At 45.8% G+C, this 24,651-nt stretch overlaps 1 protein-coding gene across 3 annotated transcripts; it reads right to left on the bottom strand.

Moving 5' to 3' along the window:
• Positions 1-983: 983 nt before the first annotated feature.
• LOC148443405 (uncharacterized) lies at positions 984-23,455 on the bottom strand. Of its 3 annotated transcripts, none has more exons than XM_088462857.1 (9): positions 23,024-23,455; positions 20,875-21,213; positions 19,307-19,519; positions 17,474-17,701; positions 12,611-12,673; positions 12,065-12,197; positions 9,659-9,700; positions 5,055-5,151; positions 984-1,208 (listed from the first exon to the last, which is right to left on the bottom strand). In XM_088462857.1, exons 1-9 carry the CDS (start codon positions 23,067-23,069, stop codon positions 1,125-1,127), a joined length of 1,245 nt encoding a protein of 414 aa, XP_088318983.1. In that variant the 5' UTR covers positions 23,070-23,455; the 3' UTR covers positions 984-1,124. The 3 variants fall into 3 exon arrangements, with proteins under 3 accessions (XP_088318983.1, XP_088318982.1, XP_088318984.1); XM_088462856.1 differs by lacking the exon at positions 984-1,208 and adding an exon at positions 1,431-1,731; XM_088462858.1 differs by lacking the exons at positions 984-1,208; positions 23,024-23,455 and adding exons at positions 1,431-1,731; positions 21,791-21,859.
• Between the last annotated feature and the right edge of the window lie 1,196 nt (positions 23,456-24,651).

Consider the following 24,651-nt stretch of genomic DNA (forward strand, 5'->3'; position numbering starts at 1 on the left):
GGTCTCGTCGCAAGCCCGATGATTGCGGCCATCCGCTAAAGCTCTGGGTGGTCACCCACAGCTTAGCGAGCGGCCTGGAGGCCGGTAAAAAAAAAAAGGCCCGCCCTGATTCAGAGCAAGCGCTCGCAAATAGCGAGCACCTCTGAATCAGGACCTAGGTCACAGGCCAGTTACAGGGAAATAAATATACAGAGGGATCCACTACAGAATAGCAAAAACAAAAGCAAAGACAATTAGACATTTAGGGCCCGAGTCGGAGATTTACGTAATGCCGATATTTTCGCAGACTTAGTAATTTTTAGCCATTGCGCATGCATGAAATCCGCACTGCGCACGCTCAGCGATTGGTTTGGGGGAGGTAATAGGGATGGTAGGCGTGTCTGACCATTTAAACGCCGCTTCATGGGCGTGCATAAATTAGCCATTGCCATCTCCTGTGCAGCATGTGAGCTCTCTGCGTGTCAGGAGACGCAGTGTATGAGACAGGTCAGACTTGACTTACACGCTGCGTAACTGCCCGATCAACTGCGTTGATGTTACCGATGTTTGCGCTGTTGCACGTCATTGGGCGGATATGATAAGGCAGCAGTGGGCCGTTCCTACGCCCGGGTAAGCTTTGGAGACATTAGCATATTTACAATTACATAGCTGCGATTCGTGAGAGATCATAGTTCCAATTGCATTAGCGTAAATCTCTGAATCACGCCCTCAGTCTACTAATACAGAGCATGATACAGACGCCAGGGAAATGTCTCTTTTGAAGACGATGAGAACAAGTGAGCACTTCATATATTGTGAGATTAGACAATGATGGGATTACTGTGATTCTAGGTAACTTCATTGTAGCAGTGGGTGTGCTAGCTAATAATTAACTTATTATTTAGTGGAAAAGGCTAAGGCCTCAGTGTTTAAATTAAATACACCCCTGTGTTTCTTTATTCTGCCCCCCCCCCCTTTCATTATTGTCTCTATTTTCCCCAATAAACCCATTCCTATAAAAGGAGCCCAGCTTAATGGGATCCGGTTGGGTCTCTCCTCTCTCCGCGTCATGCCGGCAGCGCTCGCTCTCCGAGGATAAGACCACAGTGCACCACAGACCGACATGTGCCCAGGCCTCGGCGAGGTCAGCTATACTGTAGCCTTCTCTTGCTGTTCTCCTTTTTGGTGCTGGATGGTTTCCTCTTGGTTACCGAGCTTCCCTGGTCTGACTACAAATGAGAAAAATCATTCCAGTTAAAATGGTGAAACAAATATACAAAGTTTGCATAGACACGTATGGTAATCCCCTTATAGCGGAGCTAGTCCTGAGACACGCACACGGGCTGTAGTGGGGGCAGTCACAGAAGCCTAATTTCCAGCCTTATGTTAGTGCGAGTAGCAGTTCAACTTATGCGGAGGATTGTGCTTTTGCCAGCGGAAAACTGTGTCGCTCGCCGATTTTATGCCGGCCGCCATAACGGTCATCATTAGGATCAGTATGTGCACCGGCCCCATGTTATGTGCAGGAGATCCGTCAGAAACCGGCTTCCCATATACATAGGCACAGCTCAGAACTGCACGGAGCTATTGATACGCACCCACTCCCACAAGTCAAAGTTGTAGCAAGCGATCGCCTTGCCGCTAGTTTACGTAAGGACAGATGTGGCCAAGTTGCATCCGACTCACAGAATGGATGTATGCAATGGTGCCTAAAGTCGCTCCTGCACATGCACTGTATGCAAAAGGTTCCATCTGAAAGGTCGACAATTATTTGGTCAACACCAGGTGGTCAGCATGACAAAAGGTTGACAGAGACGGTTGACATTTAAATGGTCCACACACACACATATATATATATATATATACACATACATACATACACACACACATAACAATAAAGGCCAAAGGCGCCTCCTAGAATTCATCCACCGTATGGTTTTTCATCAATTTTAATGGAACTCCAACAACATACATAAGATAAAAACATAGTGCAATATGGTTTGTGTATACATACACATATACACACACACACACACACACACACACACACATTGGGACATTGACAGAATTTTCATATTTTGGCCTCTATTCACCACCACAATGGCTTTGAAATGAAACAAACAAGATGTGCTTTAACTGCAGACTTTCAGATTTAATTTGAGGGTAATTACATCCAAATCAGGAGAACGGTGTAGGAATTACAACGGTTTCTATATGTGCCTCCCACTTTTGAAGGGGACAAAAGTAATGGGACAAACTAAACAATCCTAAATCAAACTTTCACTTTTTAATACTTTGTTGCAAATCCTTTGCAGGCAATTACAGCCTGAAGTCTGGAACGCATAGACATCACCAGTCGCTGGGTTTCATCCCTGGTGATGCTCTGCCATGCCTCTACTGCAAATGTCTTCAGTTCCTGCTTGTTCTTGGGGCATTTTCCCTTCAGTTTTGTCTTCATCAAGTAAAATGCATGTTCAATCGGATTCAGGTCAGCGGATTGACTTGGCCATTGCATAACATACCACTTTTTAGCCTTAAAAAAACTCTTTGGTTGCTTTTGCAGTATGCTTTGGGTCATTTTCCATCTGCACTGTGAAGCGCCGTCCAATGAGTTCTGAAGCATTTGACTGAATATGAGCATATAATACTGCCCGAAACACTTTAGAATTCATTCTGCTGCTTTTGTCAGCAGTCACATCATCAATAAATACAAGGGAACCAGTTCCATTGGCAGCCATACATCCCCACACCATGACACTACCAGCACCATGCTTCATTGATGAGGTGGTATGTTTTGGATCATGAGCAGTTCCTTTCCTTCTCCATACTCTTCTCTTCCCATCACTCTGGTACAAGTTGATCTTTGTCTCATCTGTCCATAGGATGTTGTTCCAGAACTGTGATGGCTTTTTTAGATGTTGTTTGGCAAACTCTAATCTGGTCTTCCTGTTTTTGAGGCTCACCAATGGTTTACATCTTGTGGTGAACCCTCTATATTCACTCTTGTGAAGTCTTCTCTTGATTGTTGACTTTGACACATATACACCTACCTCCTGGAGAGTGTTCTTGATTTGGCCAACTGTTGTGAAGGGGTTTTTCATCACCAGGGAAATAATTCTTCTGTCATCCACCACAGTTGTTTCCGTGGTCTTCTGGGTCTTTTGGTGTTGCTGAGCTCTCCGGTGCGTTCTTTCTTTTTAAGAATGTTCCAAACAGTTGATTTGGCCACACCTAATGTTTTTGCAATCTCTCTGATGGGTTTGTTTTCATTTTTCAGCCTAATGATGGCTTGCTTCACTGATAGTGACAGCTCTTTGGATCTCATATTGAGAGTCGACAGCAACTGATTCCAAATGCAAATGTCACACCTAGAATCAACTCCAGACCTTTTACCTGCTTAATTGATAATGAAATAATGAGGGAATAGTCCACACCTGTCCATGAAATAGCTTTTGAGTTGATAGTCCCATTACTTTTGGCCCCTTAAAAAGTGGGAGGCACATATAGAACCCGTTGTAATTCCTACACCGTTCACCTGATTTGGATGTAATTACCCTCAAATTAAATCTGAAAGTCTGCAGTTAAAGCACATCTTGTTTGTCTCATTTCAAAGCCATTGTGCTGGTGAATAGAGGCCAAAATATGAAAATTCTGTCAATGTCCCAATATTTATGCACCTGACTGTATACACACACATACATACACACACAGATGAAAAGACCCTTGAGGTCTTGAAACGTTGATTACTTTTGTAATAAATCACAATTTAAAGTCCGCTGAGTGCCACCTGATCCCTTCAACAGAGGGGGTCCCCGCATTTACATACACACATATACATATATAAAAAAGGCCCATACAAAGAAAAGCTTATCTGAATATGATCATCTAGCAATAACCAACGCGTTTCGTCTGGATGGGGTAAGGTCTCATCTCCTGAACTTCCTCAGGGGTAATGGAAGCTATCTAACCATGCTTGCACCCATTTTCATGTACCCTAAAATTTGCTGGGGCTACTTATTTTTGCAAAAAAAAAAAAAAAACTGCTAAATGTTATTCTTCACCACTTGTGCAAAGACGCTAAATAGCAGCTAGTGAGAGCATTTAAGCTCCCCAAATACCTTCAGTAGGGCTATTCGGGGGTATCCATAGTGATCCCCATGTCAGTGTATCTTTTAGGGGGTGTCAGGCTGATTTCCCCAAATCTGTTTGAGTTATGCCGGGTCACGTTTTCTCGTCCTTTGCAATTTAATAGGGCGAAAAGCGGGGACGCGCGCGATACTTTTCCGGAGCCAAAATCAGCGATGACGGCGAAAACTACGGCATGTGAATAGTCCGGGATTTTTCGCCGGCTATGGAATATGGGCCTTTAGATTATGATTTATTCCAGTTTGCATCACCCCAGGCTCTTCTCCTCTCCATGGTTGTTTCCCCCATGAAACCTCTGATCCCTCCATTTTCTAAGAGACGATCTGGCGGCACCAAACAGCTAGGAGAACTTGTGTCACATCTAGGCATGAAGCTGTATCTGCACTGTGACATGTCCTCTATAGTGTATACATTAGATTTCACCTGACCACACCCGTCCCTGTGCTCCCACTTGTGTACTGTAGGTACAGTAAGAGCTGAGTTCATGTACATGAGATGAGTACAACAGAGAGTTCTCTCTCTATACAGGGGGTGGGGAACCTCTTTTCTGCCGAGGGCCATTTTGATATATATATATATATATTATTATTTGTGGGCCTGGTTTATGCCACGCCCCCTCCGCATGATGTCACACAGGGGCGGGGTCACAATCGCCGGTGATTACAGCAATGCCCCATCCTGAGAATGCTGCAGGGAGCTGTAAGGGCTGAGGTGTGACCATCTGAAGTGTCCTAAGGAAGCTCCAGGCGGCACTGCTGCATATATTCTGCCTGGGGGATGCCATTCTAGGCACCCTGCTAGCCAAATGAGGCTAGCAGAAAAGAGCTCATTGGGCCAGACCAAATGATACCGAGGGCCTTATAAGGCCCCTGGGCAGGAGGTTCCCCATCCCTGATCTATAGCAACATACGGTACTCTTAAGTACTCACTCCGTAATTCTTCTTGGTGCTGCTGAATGGTGTCACTTCTCCATTCTCTACGTAACTCTCATTCTTAGATATTTTATTTGAGATATTCAGGGGTGAACTATAGCGGTAGAAGAGAGTACTCTACATGAAAACAGTCTAGTACTTTAAGTGTAGTTTAGTAAATATGCAAGTTACACAAATTAAGGGCCTGATTCACTGCAGATCGCAATAATCCGTACGCACGCAGTCCAACTGCGATAGCGAGCCAAACCACTGCGTTCAGCACCACATAAGGACGCCCACTTTACCTTACGCACATCTGTAATACTTAGCAGAATAGCGAAACCATCGGTACAATCGAGTAACCATCGCAGCCTCACACACACTTGCACAAGCCCTGACCTTACTCAGAAATTGCTAACAACCGCGCACGCTATGAGGCCTCACACTGCATATGGCATTGTAGTGTACAATTTACGCACTGGCACGTCTGCATAGCCTCTGCGATCGCAGTCCCCATCGCAGCAACCTGTACGCACACTGCGAAGCCTTCGCATGCGCATAACGCAACAATCGTCGATTGCGTGCGTATTAGCAACTGCAATCCTTGCTGAATCAGGCCCTAAGTGCAAGAAAGATCAATACATAAAGTCTATAATATCATTGGCAAAACTCCAAAGCCTCTGTATGGGTTTTAAGAGCTTGGATTGAACCTGCTGCTTGAACCGTTCCCGGGAACAAGTGCAACCCTCAGCTTAAATATCCCCAAATAATGGAACTTCAGTCGTTCATTTGGCAAAAATAAATCTTTATCTGGACGTAGTTGCATTGTTCCACCACAGAGAAAGAGGATCTATGATTCAATTATATAAACTTATAATCAACCTAAAAATGGTCTGAAATGTTCATTATAATGCCCCCCCTGCCATTTTTGATGAGACCAAATGGTACTACTAAGGAGTCTATTTATTAAGCCATGTTAATGACATGTAGTTTCACCTTGATTTATGCAAAAAAAAAATGTTACTGGGGAATATAATCGATGCTCAGCTGCCCTGGTGATACCGGCTGACAGTTGTATTCACCAGGCAAACGCAGGCGTGAGCCACCACGGCCCGTTCACAAAAGCGTAGTTGCTCCGGGAACCGGACTTTAGCTTCCAGTTTCACTCTCAGCTGCTCCAGGGATGTAGTCACCATCCAGGAGATGGTGATAGTGATAGGACAGCAGTGGTGCTTGTTACTGAAAAAGTTGCGATGGCTTCCACCAAGTATCGCCAGCCGTAGTCGTTAATAAAATCACTACAATCCCAAGCAACGGAGAGACCTGCCATTTGTCTTCAGAGAAAGGGATTTCTCCACTCAATAAATGGGTATTATGGATATTTAAGGGACCCGTCTATGGCCTTAATGGGCCGAATTCAATCCAGTGCGATGATGAATAGCCGCGGGAGGGAGTTCCTACAGCAAGTGTACAGGCGATCGGCAAACTGCCTGTACGCACAGATAGATGCGGCGATATATAGGTCACCGGCTGTGCTGCACAGCCAACACGATATGTCTGAACGACGTAGCTCAGACATATCAGTGCTACACACCTACCGACACCCTCGCAATATATCGGCCATTCGACTGAATAGCTGATATGTTGCCCAGGGTGTACCCAGTATTATGAGTTGACTGGTTGGTACTTTATCGCTCTCCACTTTCCCCAAGCCTTGATACATCTCCTTCAAAGTTTTCACGTCCAGACTACAAATTATCAACCTAAACTGAGTAAACTAGCTTCAAAAAAAAAAAAAGGAAGGACAGGGAGACCACTAAAATATTTTGTTCCATAAATCACTTTTGTAAATGTCTGTAGGATGTAAAGATGGTGGCACTCAAGAATTTCTTTTGGCTTGCACTGTTAAATGTCTGGCACTCAAAGAGGAAAACATTGTCTCCTCCTGTTCCATATATCAGAGAGCACCACCCAAAAACTTTATAGACTCATTCCAAGCCTGAAAGTGATCTTCCTCCTCTACAAAGAGCATAAGGTGGCCTTCAGTGGTGGATTTGTCCCTTCCATCGTACAAAAGCCCAAGAATCGAAAATGCAATAACCGAAGCTATCTCTGGGCTCCAGAACTTCAAACAAAAGCCAGAGGAGCTTCATGGAAATAACGGTTACCACTCAAAACCTACTCCTAAATACAGTCTTCATTTCTTTCACGGTCAACAGTTCCCAGCTCCCCTCATGCAAAGAAGATTCTATCCGAGTTTAGGAGTAGAAGCTAGAGCCAGTGGAGATTCAACTTGATGAACGCCACTCTCTTAGGCCGAAACTCTATTGGAAAAATTCTGGACGATCGTTACTATGGCCGCACTATAATCCAATGGTCTCCAGTGACATAGTAGGCCAGAACCTATACCCAGGATTGTCTTTACCTTTTAACAGTCCCGTTTAATGTGAAAATAAACGGTATTCACTGGTTCTCATCCGTGACGCTATCAACCATCAGAAGGAGACAGCCGTAATGCACAAAGCATAAGCCGCTCATCATCAATTTAAAGGTGGACCGAGTCTTGCCCCAGTAACAAAGCAAAAGTTAATAAGACAAAAGCACTCAACCCAGAAAGCAAAACGTATAATGGACGTCCAACTGATGCCGGGTCTGCATGCGCTTGGAAGAAGATAGGCATGCTTATAGTCCAGAAAATATCAGGCAGATAAGTACTTTCCATCGGCAAAGGTTTCATTACTTACAATTATATTTTCATACAGTAGAACACTTGGTAGCAGCTAATTGTTACGAGGTGTGACTGACTCAGTAATAAGAGGGGGTATTTATCAAAGATGAAGTACCAACCAATCGGCTCCTAACTGTCATTTTGTAAACACAGCCTGTGAAATGTAAGTAAGGAAGCTGATTGGTTGGTACTTTAGATATCACAATTTTATCTCTCGCCAAGTTCTAATAACTACCCTTAATAGAGAATGACAGTTTGTCAGATGTGGTTTGCAGACATGTACTGTGTACCTTAGGGGTCTATTTACTAATACTACACATAGCGTGGAGTTAATGCCACTCCTGCTTCGCTTGCTACCGCTGCTGTTACTAAAAATAGACCAGCCGAGGAGAGTGACCGCTAAGTCACCCCCTTGGCGGTAACAACTGAGACCCCTTTTCCCCGACAGCTGTGTGTGTGACCACTGTCACGGCCCGCAGCAACTTTTTTTTTTTGTAAAATCTTTATCAACACACTTTACAATGACAACAACCATTCCTACTTCTTCAATGAGAAGCAGATACCGGCAGCTACACGAGACCTCCCCCCTTAGTAATACCTGGGACACTTAACGCTGCCATAGGAGTCTATGGCAGCGCTAAGTGACCCAGGTGCAGTGCGATATTGTAGCCAGCACTTAGCACTGGCAGGCAGAGAAAATCCCTTTAGTACATACTGAGAGGTGATATATACAGGGATTTTCTCTGCCTTTAGCATCTCTAACCCCTTATCTCCCCTTAGTACATAAAACCCTTGGTTGATTCTTACATAGGGACAGGACCAGTGATGTCACAGCAGCTCTAATGACTGCAGCCTCAGCTTTTAAACCCGTATCAGATCTCATCCGGACCTAAAGATGTGGGAGGAGCTTCAGCTGCCTGTAATGGAGTGGGGAAGGAAAACCTTACTTTATACCAGCTGTAGAGGAAACTCAGGGCAACACTGAACAATATAGCGTTCCCGTTAGGCTGTTTTAGCGGGGGGGCGAGCCCTGCCGATTTCTAATGGGCAGAATGAGCCCTGCCCCTCTTAGCGGCACTCTGCTAAAACAGCCTGCGGGTGCCGTACCCACCTGCGGGCTACACTGTCACGCTGGTGGGGAAAATAGCGGTGCAGCGATCACCGCCGGTGAATGGATGCTGGGTGCATGCGGCCGGCATCTATTCACTATGACAGGAGCGATTGGGGGCAGCCCGGCATGTCCGTAAGTGCCGGGCACATCCCCAAGAGTGATGAAAAGGGTGCGCAGGAGTGTCCCTTTCTAGGCCCGGGGCGCAGGACCTAGCATGAACACTACGGTATATTTTGTGGCTCATGTCTGAAAATTTCAGTTTTGGAGTTAAGCAAAAAGTTGCTTTAGGTTTTGTGTATACAGCAGTATCAGACACAGTGTAACGCTGGGTACACACGGTACGATATCTATGAACAATAATGATATCGTTCAACGATATATCGTTCATTCTTATGCCGTAAACGACCAACGATGTGCGTTCCCGCATGAACGATATCTATGATGTCCGTACATGCAGGCCAATCTGGACGATATCGTCAACTTTGCCTGTTCAGAGACGTGGCAGGATGACTTCACTGAAAGATCTCTTTGAAGTCATTGGTGGTACAGACCGTACCGTGTGTAGCCAGCATACGTGGCAGCAGGTTGTGAGCTCTGGGTACACTTATTTTTTTTTTTAAATCCTCTGCAAATATTTTTTTCAAACTGTGTTTTCGATCAGAGTATACAAATGATCAGCTGGGAAGAAGGTTTAACAACTCAGACAGTCAGATTCCTTGTTTTCAGGGGTCACAGAAGAGTGGAGATGTCAGATTCCCCCAACACTGGAGGGAATGTACTTACCTCAGGTGCGGACTCTCCGGTTGTGAAGCAGAAAATGTCGATCTATTAAAAACAAAAATAATAAATAAAAACAATTCTATATTGAGCAATAGTTTCATACCGTCAGGCAGTATTGTAATTTCCATCAAGAAACAATATCAATTCATTTTTACACGAGTTACAACTTAGGCAGAAATTAATAATGGTTTATTATCCATCGCCTGACGGCAAATGTACCAGTCATAAAGGAACTCTACAGATATTATCTATGTAATTACTGTCTATGGATATATTCCCCTTAGGTCAGGACTGCAAATGGATGCATATTAAATATAGAAGCAGCAATATTTCACCGGAATCTCAACTATAGGTTCTATGTACTAAGACTTGGAGAGAGATAAAGTGGACAGAGAAAGTACCAACCAATCAGCTCCTGTCACTTTTCAAACAGCTTGTACAATGAAAGTTAGGAGCCGATTGGTTGGTACTTTATCTCTCTCCAAGGCTAGTACATAGACCTCTGCATCTGAAATAACAAAGAACAGTGAATAAATTGTGCTAAAATAACTAAGGAGACTAAAAGTCATTAGTAAAAATAGACGTTTACACAAGGAGATGGCTATAAATATTAATACGTATATAGAACACGGGCCATGGCAACGAGTCTAACGACAAGCTTTACTAAAATTGTAAGCAAAGGATTAAGAGGAAATTCAATTACAGTATTTGCCATGTTCCATTGGAACCGCGTGAACAATTGTAACAATGGTACATCACAACCTCTACATCATTCATTTACCCAAAGGGGAGCGCAGATATGGGAGAGATGCTAAATTACTGTAAGAATTGCGGATAATTGAATACGCCCCTTACAATATAACATAAAACTTATACTGATCTTTACTAGCACCTGGCGAGCTCCCCAAGGAGAAGAATTTTCCTGAAGAATTGGAGCCTCTGTCATTTCTTCAAAAACAGTTTTCTCAGTACCAGACATGGTTGGATGCAGAAGCTTGGATCTTCCCTTCTCTGGTGGGTGATTTTGTGTATATATATTATATACTGTGTTGCACAGAATCTAATGGGTGCTGGCTGTAGAAAGCTATTTTTTCTTTGATTAAGCCCAATCTTTTGATCGTACAGTATTTACAAACCTTTTGAACCTCTTAGGATTACTTACTGGAACAGAAAACACAGACTCACTGCCAGAGGAACATATCTACTGTGTATTACAGATAATCAGCTTATATCTCCGCTGCTCGGGACGACGGTGGGTTATTCCACGTGCGGATTCGGCTCTATACGGTAATGGGATTTTTTTTTCCATTAATCATTTATTAATATCAGCTACAGTAGCAGTGACTGTAATAAAGATGCATACTCTTATATCTAGCCTCAATACGCCACGCAGCGCGACTTGCCTGCCATGAGTGAGCCGCCAGGTCCTATGTTACTCTGCTAGCGCCGGGCATCTTTTTTGCCGAACATGCGTCTAAGTAGCAACGCAATGCAACTAGGCTGCACCAGGAACTATGCCGATTAATTTGATATATGCGACACTTGTATATCTGTGTGCACCAGAGTCTGCATAACGGAACTTGGAATTAAAAAAAATCTGCGATTGCTACTTTGTAGCACTTCATATACAGATTCTGAGGGGTAAATTTACTAAAGTGGTAGTTGTTAGAAGTGGAGATGTTGCCCATAGCAACCAATCAGATTCTACTTAACATTTTACTAGCACCTTCTAGAAGATATTAGCTAGAATCTGATTGGTTGCTATGGGCAACATCTCCACTTCTAAATACTCTCACTTTAGTAAATTTACCCGTGAGACGCATACAGATATTGCATATCAAATGAAACAGCACAGTGCGCTGGTGCGTCCTAGTCGCATCACATGCTACTTAAATGCATTTTCGGTATAAAAAAAAAAGACGCCCGGCGCTAGCAGTCTCACGTGACCTGATGCGCCGAGAGGGGCTTTTTAGAGTCACTGCTGTAAAAACACATCTGTATTTTGCTCCCAAGTCTGATCCATCTCCTAAGAAGCTCGATAGCGTAAAAGTTTTAATTTTTTTTGCTCCGTTTTGCTTTGAAGGTGCTGGATAATGTTTAATTTAATGTCGCTTTAACAGTTGATATTTTATTAGTTTTAAAATTGCAAAAACTAATATTACTGGTGGTTTCCTCTTGTGCAGTCGCAGTCATATTTTATGGACTATAGATTTAGATCAACGTATCTCTATTTGTATTTTTTAAAATCATTTACTTGTCTATTCTTCACTAGCGCCCGGTCATATTTATATTTGTGACTACGTACAGTCCTTACTAAGCTACAGGTAGTTATACCAGTAGAAATAGTAATAACCTTATTGGTGCAGAAGTAATACAGAAGATAATATCGCTCCGGCTCAATATACTTACTTTCTGCGCAGTCGGTGATATGCGTAGTATGAAATCACTGGTACTATTACTAATACTACAGCTGCACAAACAATTACTAATCGGGTAACGGAATATTTATCCCATATATCCGCATTTGTCTTCTGAGAGTCACCTAGAAGAATAAAAAAAACCATGAGCGTAAGAACACAACAGGAGCAGCATAATCACCTTATAGAGTATATTCTGTTTTGATTCTCACCAGCGATAAAAAAATAAAAAAAAGTGTATTATTCAGGACGCTGAAAAGTCTCGCTATGCCTCTATTGTGGATCGCATTTCCTGAGATTGTACATGCGCAGTAGGAGCTTGATGTAATCCAAGCCAGTTATCCCGTATTTTTAAAGCAGCAATAAAATTAACCCGGTTTTACATTTTTAATTATTGCCACAGGCTGTTACATAAGGCCTATAACCATTAACAATAATATTTAGTTTTGTAATTTTTTTATGCTGGTCTTTCACTTATATTGCATCAGAAAAGACTACTTATCCCAATATACAGAAAGCCCTTTCTCTCACCACTCACCTACATATTCATCTTCCCCTGGGGAATCCTTCACATCTGTATGTGGGACAGCGAGTTCTGGTTCTGGAATGGAAACAAAAGTTGTAAAACTATATTCTATCACCATCTAGTGGCCATCCCAAGAAACTGACTTTTACTATAACACACATACGCTATGTAACATCGGGTGTGATATGTATTACCGCCGGCCGATAGAGGAGGAAGTCCCGATCGTCCTAAAGGTAAGTATAAACTAATCTAATTCTACCCCCTAACCATAACCCTCCTTTAGGGTGCCTAACCCTAACCTCCTCCCCCTAGTGTCTAAACCTAACCCCCCCTTCCCCGCTGCCTAAACCTAAGTCCCCTGGGGGGTGCCTAATCCTAAATCCCCCCCGGGGGTGCCTAACCCTAACCCTCCCTCCCCCTAGCCTAAACCTAACCTCCTAACCCTCCCTCCCCCTAACCTCCCGGGGGGGTGCTAACACTAAGTCCCCCCCCGGGAGCCCTAAAGCTAACCCTCCCTCCCTCCCTCCCCCCCCACCACACCTTACCGCCGCGGCAGGTCTCCCAACGTCGGTCAAATGACAGGCGTCTAGATTTAGACGCCTGTCATTCGTCCCTAGTCGGGATTACAGTGTCTGGAAGCCGGCAGTCGGCATTTAGACCGTCGGCTTCCGGACTACATCCGTAACAACTGTTTATTTTGCCCTAAGTGAAGACTTTTACACGTGTTCTGGTCCTAAATGTAATTTTCAACCGGATGGGCGACTTATATCCAGGCATCTATATATTGCTATAGACAGTGAGAAGGGGGATTGAAGAGAAAGGCTAATCATTAAGTTTCACAGCTGTAAACTGCATGACATTGTGGTGCAGTGGTTAGTATTGCTGCCTCACACCGTGGGGTTATGAGTTTGATTCTTACAAGGGACTGATCTGTGTGGAGTTTGTATGGGTTTCCTACCACAGTACAAAAACATATGTAAAAGATAATTGAGTGATTATTAAAATGGACCCTAGTGTGTGTAGGTTAGGGAATTTAGACTGTAAGCTCCCATGGGATAGGGACCGATCGGTGTGTATATTCTCTGTACAGTGCAGCGTATGTTTGATGCTGTATAGATAAAAACAATAATAATTATAACACCACTCGATTTTACAACGTTGATCTTCGTGTTTAGCGATACTCCGATGTGGTGAGCAGTGATATAACCAGTCACCTCTCACAACCCGTGCAGTTCCTCTTTCCTGCCTGGGGTGTCACTCTCTGCTCTGGTGCTTCTAGCACACACTGGTCTGTATATCAGAATTTTTTTCTCATCAGCCGAGTGTGCTAGAAGCACCAGAGCAGAGAGCGACACCCCAGGCAGGAAAGAGGAACTGCATGGGGTGTGACAGGTGCAGGGGGCTAGAATGAAGACTATAAAAGTGAGTGTTGCCATCAGTGACGGTAACACATCCGGCTATGTAGAAGAGCATCTCATACAAGCTGACCGAAACCCAGCACGGGCATCACAACGGAAATTAGTGGGGCTAGGGGAGAAGGTAACGGTTAGGCACTGGGGGGGGGGGAGTTAGGTTTAGGGTGCAGAGAGGGAGTGTTAGGTTTAGGGGCAAGGGTACTAACCGGCCGCTGTCAGGATGCCGGCATTGGGGCCATTGGGATCCCGAGCGCCAGCATCCCGTACCCCATGAAAGACCTATCTGCAATTGTGTTTCCATGACTTAATAATGAAAAAAAAAAAAGCCTAGATACATTTTAGAGGGACCACAGCTCCCAAATATCAGCTCCTGCCTGGCCAAACTGTGCAGCCTCTAATGCTGGGAAAGGTCCGCACCGCAGTCTAGGTTGTCACCTTCCAGGTCTGTCCAATCACATCTGAAGCGCTAGCAGAATGGGTTCAGTCGTGTTAGAGGAACCTTCACTTTGACTTAACAACTGGGTGTAGAACCCTCTGTATCCATGTCCTGAAGTCCTATACTCCGCTTCTGAGGTGTCTGTATGAAAATATGCTGTCCGGCCCTCGTATTTGGGACTGCTTTTCTACACATAGAAGACTCTGATGCGCAGAGCTGTGCGCAGCGTAGCAGGCTTTCAGGCCAGTCGCCTCATGCCGCCACCTCACTCCATCAACGTATTTAGATTTAACAGTTCCACGTTACCAATAAGCATACTGGGAATTACAAATGTAACTGCGTTGGAAGTGATGAAGCAGCGGCACAGCCTGTACTCTGCTCCGCACTGTTCTGCACACACAGATGTGTCCACATACGTCTATCCTCTGCGCGCTACAAGTCGCACCACACAACGTGCGAGCTCTGTGAGACTCGGTAGTGCCGAGTGTATCTTCGTAAGACTTTTTACCTTCAAATGCATCTTATTCGCACAACGATGCAAATTAATATTTTAATCAGCAGAAGCCGCTTGTGCTATGCAGCATGCCTATATTCTGTGTGTGAATTCGGGTGTATCTGCATGCCTATGTTCTGTGTGTGACTGCGGGTGTATCTGCATGCCTATGTTCTGTGTGTGACTGCAGGTGTATCTGCATGCCTATGTTCTGTGTGTGACTGCGGGTGTATCTGCATGCCTATATTCTGTGTGTGAATTCGAGTGTATCTGCATGCCTATGTTCTGTGTGTGACTGCGGGTGTATCTGCATGCCTATGTTCTGTGTGTGACTGCGGGTGTATCTGCATGCCTATGTTCTGTGTGTGACTGCGGGTGTATCTACATGCCTATGTTCTGTGTGTGACTGCGGGTGTATCTGCATGCCTATGTTCTGTGTGTGACTGCGGGTGTATCTGCATGCCTATGTTCTGTGTGTGACTGCGGGTGTATCTGCATGCCTATGTTCTGTGTGTGACTGCGGGGGTGTCTGCATGCCTATGTTCTGTGTGTGACTGCGGGTGTGTCTGCATGCCTATGTTCTGTGTGTGACTGCAGGTGGTATATGCATGCGAAGTGCTACGTTACAGTGTTACAGACGCTGACACTATAATGTAGTACTTCGCATGCAGATACATCCGCAGTCACACACAGAACATAGGCATGCAGACACACCCGCAGTCGCACACAGAATATAGGCATGCAGACACACCCGCAGTCGCACACAGAACATAGGCATGCAGATACACCCGCAGTCACACACAGAACATAGGCATGCAGATACCCCCGCAGTCACACACAGAACATAGGCATGCAGATACCCCCGCAGTCACACACAGAACATAGGCATGCAGACACACCCGCAGTCACACACAGAACATAGGCATGCAGACACACCCGCAGTCACACACAGAATATAGGCATGCAGACACCCCCGCAGTCACACACAGAACATAGGCATGCAGATACACCCGCAGTCACACACAGAACATAGGCATGCAGATACACCCGCAGTCACACACAGAACATAGGCATGCAGATACACCCGCAGTCACACACAGAACATAGGCATGCAGATACACCCGCAGTCACACACAGAACATAGGCATGCAGATACACCCGCAGTCACACACAGAACATAGGCATGCAGATACACCCGCAGTCACACACAGAACATAGGCATGCAGATACACCCGCAGTCACACACAGAACATAGGCATGCAGATACACCCGCAGTCACACACAGAACATAGGCATGCAGATACACCCGCAGTCACACACAGAACATAGGCATGCAGATACACCCGCAGTCACACACAGAACATAGGCATGCAGATACACCCGCAGTCACACACAGAACATAGGCATGCAGATACACCCGCAGTCACACACAGAACATAGGCATGCAGATACACCCGCAGTCACACACAGAACATAGGCATGCAGATACACCCGCAGTCACACACAGAACATAGGCATGCAGATACACCCGCAGTCACACACAGAACATAGGCATGCAGATACACCCGCAGTCACACACAGAACATAGGCATGCAGATACACCCGCAGTCACACACAGAACATAGGCATGCAGATACACCCGCAGTCACACACAGAACATAGGCATGCAGATACATCGGCAGTCACACACAGAACATAGGCATGCAGACACCCCCGCAGTCACACACAGAATATAGGCATGCAGATACATCGGCAGTCACACACAGAACATAGGCATGCAGATACATCGGCAGTCACACACAGAACATAGGCATGCAGATACATCCGCAGTCACACACAGAACATAGGCATGCAGATACATTGGCAGTCACACACAGAACATAGGCATGCAGACACACCCGCAGTCACACACAGAATATAGGCATGCAGACACCCCCGCAGTCACACACAGAACATAGGCATGCAGACACACCCGCAGTCACACACAGAACATAGGCATGCAGATACATCCGCAGTCACACACAGAACATAGGCATGCAGATACACCCGCAGTCACACACAGAACATAGGCATGCAGATACACCCGCAGTCACACACAGAACATAGGCATGCAGATACACCCGCAGTCACACACAGAAGATAGGCATGCAGATACAGCCGCAGTCATACACAGAATATAGGCATGCAGATACACCCGCAGTCACACACAGAATATAGGAATGCCGCATTATCATTTTAATCAGCAGAAGCTGCGTGTGCTAACTATTCGCATCGCTGTGCGAATAAGACGCATTTGAAGGTGAAAAGTCACACGAAAAGACGCTCATTGCTACAGATTCACGCCACGGTATGGGGCGACTAGAAGGGCTGTTTAGCGCGCAAGGAGGCTGAATATATGTGGGCCCATCTGTACAGTAAGGGCATCCTTTGAGTAAATCCTATTTCTTCAGAAGGGAGAGCCATACTGGACAAACAGCGTCCTCCATGGTTGGCACAGCTATAACCCGGGCGTTATATAGAAGAAACGTTACCTTCGTGCTTTATGCTACAGGTGACTCTGAAGTCGGTGGACAATGAGGACACGGAGTGGTGACGTGTACTGGTCACTGTGGTTATATTGTTAGTTGTGTTCTCTTTGTATTCTCTGCTAACGACGTTCCCTTCATTGTCCCAGGTAATTACGGGTCTCTGCTTCCCCGACGCGCTGCACTGTGTGATAATCTCTTCATTCAGCCCTTCTGGGGAACTCCGGTCGCCTGCTGTGAGGATCGGTCAGAGGGACAGCACAGTGAGACGCTGCTCTACGTTGTTAAAACATATTTTTTTCATTTAGATTTTATTTTTATTTTTTTAGAGAAAACACAATAACGCCCACAACACTCCCATAACCCAGGCCGTAATCGTGCATCTGAACGGCCACATCCCAGTCACTGCAAGGTCTGATATCGTGCGTCCCAATCGCAGCTGCTCTTATGTGCGCACATAAGGTGTAACACCAGCGCCATAACAGTTTTTAGGAATTTTGGCACAGACGTAGTAGCAAAATAAAATGAATGCAGCTCTGCAACAGACCCTAAGCCCCGATGGGAGAGGGTCGGATGAGAATGACAAAAATTCTCTGCACAGCGTTACATAAAATAGTACTATGCAAATAAATAACCATTATAAAAAAATGCAGAAAACTCATTTAATAATCTAATTTCTCAGGTTTATGGAAGAGATCATATGGGAGACAGCGGTGGCTTTTTTTTTGTTGTTGTAAAATCGGATTATGGACTCCGTAGGTCTTCCCTAGTCGCAGCAATCCACACCATGTGTGAGCAGTGGCGCAACTTGGGGGGGGGGGGGGGGGGCAGGTCGAGCAGGGCACATGCCCTGGGCGCCATCGGACCCGGCGGCACAGGGGGTGTGTGTGTGAGCAGTCGACCGCAGTGTGGTCCGCGGCACTACACACTAAAACAAACAAGCCGGCAGTGTGTTTGTTTTAGCACTGCAGCCAATAAGAGTCAGACAGACTTATTAGCTGCTATACCCACTGCCGGAACCAAGCTGGAGCTCACTCATGCACTACTGGGGGCACTGCATAAGGGGCACCAACGGAGGCACTGCATAAGGGGCACCAACGGAGGCACTGCATAAGGGGCACCAACGGAGGCACTGCATAAGGGGCACCAACGGAGGCACTGCATAAGGGGCACCAACGGAGGCACTGCATAAGGGGCACCAACGGAGGCACTGCATAAGGGGCACCAATGGAGGCACTGCATAAGGGGGACTACTACTGAGGGCACTGCATAAAGGGCACTACTACTGAGGGCACTGCATAAAGGGCACTGCATACGGGCACTAATGGAGGCACTGCATATGGGGCACTAATGGAGGCACTGCATATGGGGCACTACTACTGAGGGCACTGCATAAAGGGCACTACATATGGGGCACTAATGGAGGCACTGCATAAGGGGCAATACATAATGGGCACTACTGGGGGCACTGCATAATGGGCACTAATGGAGGCACTGCATAATGGGCACTACTACTAAGGGCACTGCATAAGGGACACTGCTACAGGGGGTATTAAGGTGCATATGGAATGGAAAGTTCCCAGAGTGACAAGAAACCGTGTTGTATCATGATGACACCCCCCATTATCAGTGGCCATGCCCCTTGTGTCATTTGACCACGCCCACTTTTTTGGCAAACAGTTGGGGGGCGGGGCTCTGTTTTTCATCTTTCCCTGGGCTCCAAAGACCCTAGTTACGCCACTGTGTGTGAGGTTGCGGCACTTGACTTCATGTCTTCGTAAATACCTGCAACTCAATGGTTCTTGGAGCAAATTAGAAGTATCGTCCATTGTTACTCACCCTGGAGGCTCCTGTTTTTCCTTCTTGCTCCCAGTACCTGGAAAGTGCATGTAGGGTGTATATTCCCATCTATGTATAGGCCCTTCTGTATGGAGGGCCCTTCCACGCTGATCTTAGTGCTCTGCACAGACCAGCGCGACCTTATCTCTGCTGGCGTCATGCTGATACAGATGGGCTTCCCTTCACCTGAGCATGTAACCTCATTGCTTAGTGCTAAGGGGGGGGAAACAAAAAAAACACGCATTGAAATATATGGCAGAGAGGAATCTACAGAAACTTCCGAAAAGTCTGCGCTCGCTTATATTTGTTTATTCTAAATATATAAAATGAAGGGATAGGGGGAAGCAGATTTGGGTCAGCAGTGGTAACCCAAACTGCTGGTGCATCTGCATGCTAAATAATACTGCATTACAGGGTCAGCGGCTGTGCATGGGAAATAATACCGCATTACAGGGTCAGCGGCTGTGCATGGGAAATAATACTGCAGTACAGGGTCAGCGGCTGTGCATGGGAAATAATACAGCATTACAGGGTCAACGGCTGTGCATGGGAAATAATACCGCATTACAGGGTCAGCGGCTGTGCATGGGAAATAATACCGCATTACAGGGTCAGCGGCTGTGCATGGGAAATAATACCGCATTACAGGGTCAGCGGCTGTGCATGGGAAATAATACCGCATTACAGGGTCAGCGGCTGTGCATGGGAAATAATACCGCATTACAGGGTCAGCGGCTGTGCATGGGAAATAATACCGCATTACAGGGTCAGCGGCTGTGCATGGGAAATAATACCGCATTACAGGGTCAGCGGCTGTGCATGGGAAATAATACCGCATTACAGGGTCAGCGGCTGTGCATGGGAAATAATACCGCATTACAGGGTCAGCGGCTGTGCATTGGAAATAATACCGCATTACAGGGTCAGCGGCTCTGCATGGGAAATAATACCGCATTACAGGGTCAGCGGCCGTGCATGGGAAATAATACCGCATTACAGGGTCAGCGTCCGTGCATGCTAAATAATACAGCATTACAGGGTCAGCGCCTGTGCATGGGAAATAATACCGCATTACAGGGTCAACGGCTGTGCATGGGAAATAATACCGCATTACAGGGTCAAAGGCTGTGCATGGGAAATAATACCGCATTACAGGGTCAGCGGCTGTGCATGGGAAATAATACCGCATTACAGGGTCAGCGGCTGTGCATGGGAAATAATACCGCATTACAGGGTCAGCGGCTCTGCATGGGAAATAATACCGCATTACAGGGTCAGAGGCTGTGCATGCTATATAATACTGCATTACAGGGTCAGCAGCTGTGCATGGGAAATAATACTGCATTACAGGGTCAGCAGCTGTGCATGGGAAATAATACTGCATTACAGGGTCAGCGGCTGTGCATGGGAAATAATACCGCATTACAGGGTCAGCGGCTGTGACACTGTAACGTAGCATTTCGCATGCAGAGCTGTTTAGCACACAATGAAGTAATGTACGCTTGTAAGTGATAATAAATATGAAAGTGCTTAGTTCACAACATCAGGTCACTTTAAATCTAACTTACCGAGATTTGTCAGGCAAACTTCTCCGGTAAAGGCCCCATCAGGATACGTGTTAAAGATACAAATATAACAGGCTTCATCTTCACGCTCCAGTTTAGAAATGGTGATGGATGATCTCGATGTGTCAGCTTGCAGGACCTTGATCAGACTGTCAAACGCCCTGGCAATGCGGACCCCATATTTGGTACTGTGAGTCACCATGTTTTGCCGCGAGGCGTCTCTCTTCTTCTCCCAGGTCACTTGCAGAACATCCATCCGATACGGGAACTCACATGTCAGGCTCACGGTGCCTCCCAGTACGGCAGGATTTGTGGTTGTGCACCTCACCACAGGCTTCATTGCTGGTAATAATAATAATAGTCTCTCTCAGCTTGACGTAAATGTACACCAATGTATTCCATTACAGAAACAAATCAACCAGCAACAAAATACATAGCTTGTAAGAAACTAAAGTTATTCTCTCCCAATCACTGAGTTCCTTTTCCCGTGGGGCAGTGGAAGGGGACCCAAAGCATATTTTTGCTCCTGAGCCCACCACTCGCAAGTCCGCCACTGACATCACACATAGCACTGTATTAACAATAAAAATAAACACATTAATGCTCAGGCAGGATAATTAGTTACAAGGAGCTCTGCATTATACTCCCCAGACAGTGTCCCACGCACCAGCATCGCTCTAACACAGTATTCTAGGGATGGCACATTGAAATAAAGCATCAGTATTGTGTGACCAATGTTTTGGTGCCATCGGTAAATTGTTACTGATGGTTAAAACAACGATGTTATTTTGCGATGTCCCATCTCTAATCACTGTCTGTTCACCAATGGGAAGAATTGGACGTCCGATGTCGTACAGACCACGGCTGCTGTCTATGCGCAATTGGGGACCATTGATAGTTAACCTGTCGACGGCATTACCTATCAGAGAAATGTGTACATATTGCACCTTAAACAGATGCCAATCCCAATCTGGATAAAATTGACTGGCAGATAAGACCCAACCCTCCCACTGGTGTGGATCAATCTATCTATCAACACTCAGTGGCAAACGCAGGATTTCCAGAGGGGGCTTTCCAAAGGCTTCATTTTAGCCAATTTATTGGCCTATCAATGAAGAGGGCAGAATTAGTACTTAACCAGCTTTAATAAGCGTCATGTGTATTAATTCCAGCATATACAGGACCAGTGATCACAGGAAGCCATTAGATGCGCCAGTAGGCCGTCCTGCCTGAGCTGAACGTATTTATATTAGATGCGGGCACCATTCCAGACTATTGGAGCAAGTCCGGGAGCCTAGAGAAGCAGAAGAACCTAGCACTGCCCTAGACATATATGTACATATTGGGCTCTATAGCAGTGCATCCCTAATAGTGCATGTTTTCCAGATCTCCTAGTTGGTGCACAGGTTATTTATTACTGGCTGATACATGTTAAAAGATGGTGGTGCTAATTATTTAATTTGTGATACTGAGAAGAACATGCAGCACTAGTAACAATCTATTATATTACCATTTCTATTGTGGTCATGGTGTGGGCTGGGGAGGGGGGATGGTGTGGGCTGGGGAGGGGGGTTTCCAGGCAGACGGACACCCCCCCCTGTGTTTGCCTAGAACACTTATCTTATCGTACCACTGGGGATTGGGAAATGAATACAGCCTACAGTATGTGCACACACCTATATGCTGTTTTTCTGAGATAAAGTTGTATTATTCTATTGAAGAAGACTGATGCCTCCTACGCAAATTGTTATATTAAGTAGTCTGAAGATTGCCCCAGTGTCTATCTGGATGAGCACATCAGGAATAGGATTATTACTTTATTAATTCCACCTCCACATACTGTAATCCTGATCCGATTTCCCCAAAGTGACATTACCCCACTTCTCAAACCTGCATTTTCCTGTACCCACTTTTCCCTGCACACTGGCTTCAGCCTACTGTACCTTTCCCTACACCCTGGGCTCTTGCTGGCCGCCCCACATGCTCCATAAATGCACTGTGATGAGCTGACATGATGCACCCCACATGGCACATACTACAGACATGCCTGAGTACAGGGTGCAGTCAGTGTGATCACAGTCACAGCATATATTACACATAGACACATACAGGAGAATCATATATTACACATAGACACATACAGGACACTCACCGGCAGTAACTTGCAGCAGTAATAACAGGAGGATCAGCGGCTTCATCTCTGCCCCGGGCTGTGGTGTAACGTTCCCAGCACAGGACTGTCTGTATTACTGTGACTGCACTGAGGACTGCCTGTCTGTATTACTGTGACTGCACTGAGGACTGTCTGTCTGTATTACTGTGACTGCACTGAGGACTGCCTGTCTGTATTACTGTGACTGCACTGAGGACTGTCTGTCTGTATTACTGTGACTGCACTGAGGACTGTCTGTCTGTATTACTGTGACTGCACTGAGGACTGCCTGTCTGTATTACTGTGACTGCACTGAGGACTGTCTGTCTGTATTACTGTGACTGCACTGAGGACTGTCTGTCTGTATTACTGTGACTGCACTGAGGACTGTCTGTCTGTATTACTGACTGCACTGAGGACTCTGGAAAGTTAAAGAAACTAGTTTCAAATGTGTCCTCAACTCCCGCATGTCTCTCATCCAATCACAGCGCAGCAGCTGTCCTGCCTCTCTGTGACGTCAGCAGCAGTCAGTTCCCTCTGAGCCGGTTTGACCAATGGCCGCTGCTGCTGCTGTTATTCTTCAAACAAATGATATGATACAAATATTGTCCTGAGGCTGAGCCGTTACTGCGGGGTCATTAGTACATACATAGCGGGGCTGGGGGCAGGCGGAGATAACACGTGACCGCTGTTACAGTAACTTCTTCCCCAATCAGTGAGACATATACAGTAACATGTCACTGGTAACACTGCTGCTTTCTGCCATAAGCCTCCTGATGTAAATGTAGGGGGAGGGAGACACGTTATATACATTATAGACACTATTGTGCTGGCAGCAGATTTCACCAACAAGTGTATATATTATTTCTCTTGTGGGACAGCACAAATCCTTCATTGCGTACGGTGCGCACGGCTGCCAATGACCAGCTGCCCCCCAAGAAGGCGCCTGTAGCGTCTGTGACCAACTGCAAATACCGCTGCACAGCTGCGCATGTGTCTATATAAGGGCTGAGACGCCTACTTCCAGCATCTTTAGGGGGTATTCAATTAGGCCGCGAAAAGCCGTTATCGGCGATAATTTATGTGGAAAGTCGGTACTTCCTCATCTTTGCGGCCCCTGCTGGAGCCGGCGGTTACGCTACTTACGTATCGTCACTAGTCAGTGACGATACGTAAGTAGCGTAAAGATCAGCCAATACCATTCGGCCCCTTGCGGGCTTGCTTCGCTCGCCACGCTGCCCACTTGGATGGTAGGGAATGACGTTGGACTCTGGCTGATTGTATCTGGAGATACGCAAGTAGCGTAAATATGGTATTTCCTCATGTTTACGCTACTTACGTATCTTCACTGACTAGCAGGGGTCGCAAAGATGAGGTAGTACCGAAAAGTCTTTGTTAAAAAACGGGGATAAGTTTTCACCATGTAATACATGGCGAAAAAAAGTGCAATATTGGGGTTTAGGGGTGTAGAATAAAACAGGCTGCAGACTTAAAAAATTTTTTTTAAAAAATCCTCTGGACACCCCAAAAAATGTACTTTCATTTTGGCAGCGAAAAAAAATATATTGGGGAACAAAGTTTTAAACTAGCAAAATTGATTCACAGGGGGCCCCCATGTATGCGGCAGG

This window comes from Taudactylus pleione, unplaced genomic scaffold, assembly GCF_031769625.1.
Source record: "Taudactylus pleione unplaced genomic scaffold, aTauple2 ptg001279l, whole genome shotgun sequence".
Taxonomy (NCBI): Eukaryota; Metazoa; Chordata; class Amphibia; order Anura; family Myobatrachidae; genus Taudactylus; species Taudactylus pleione.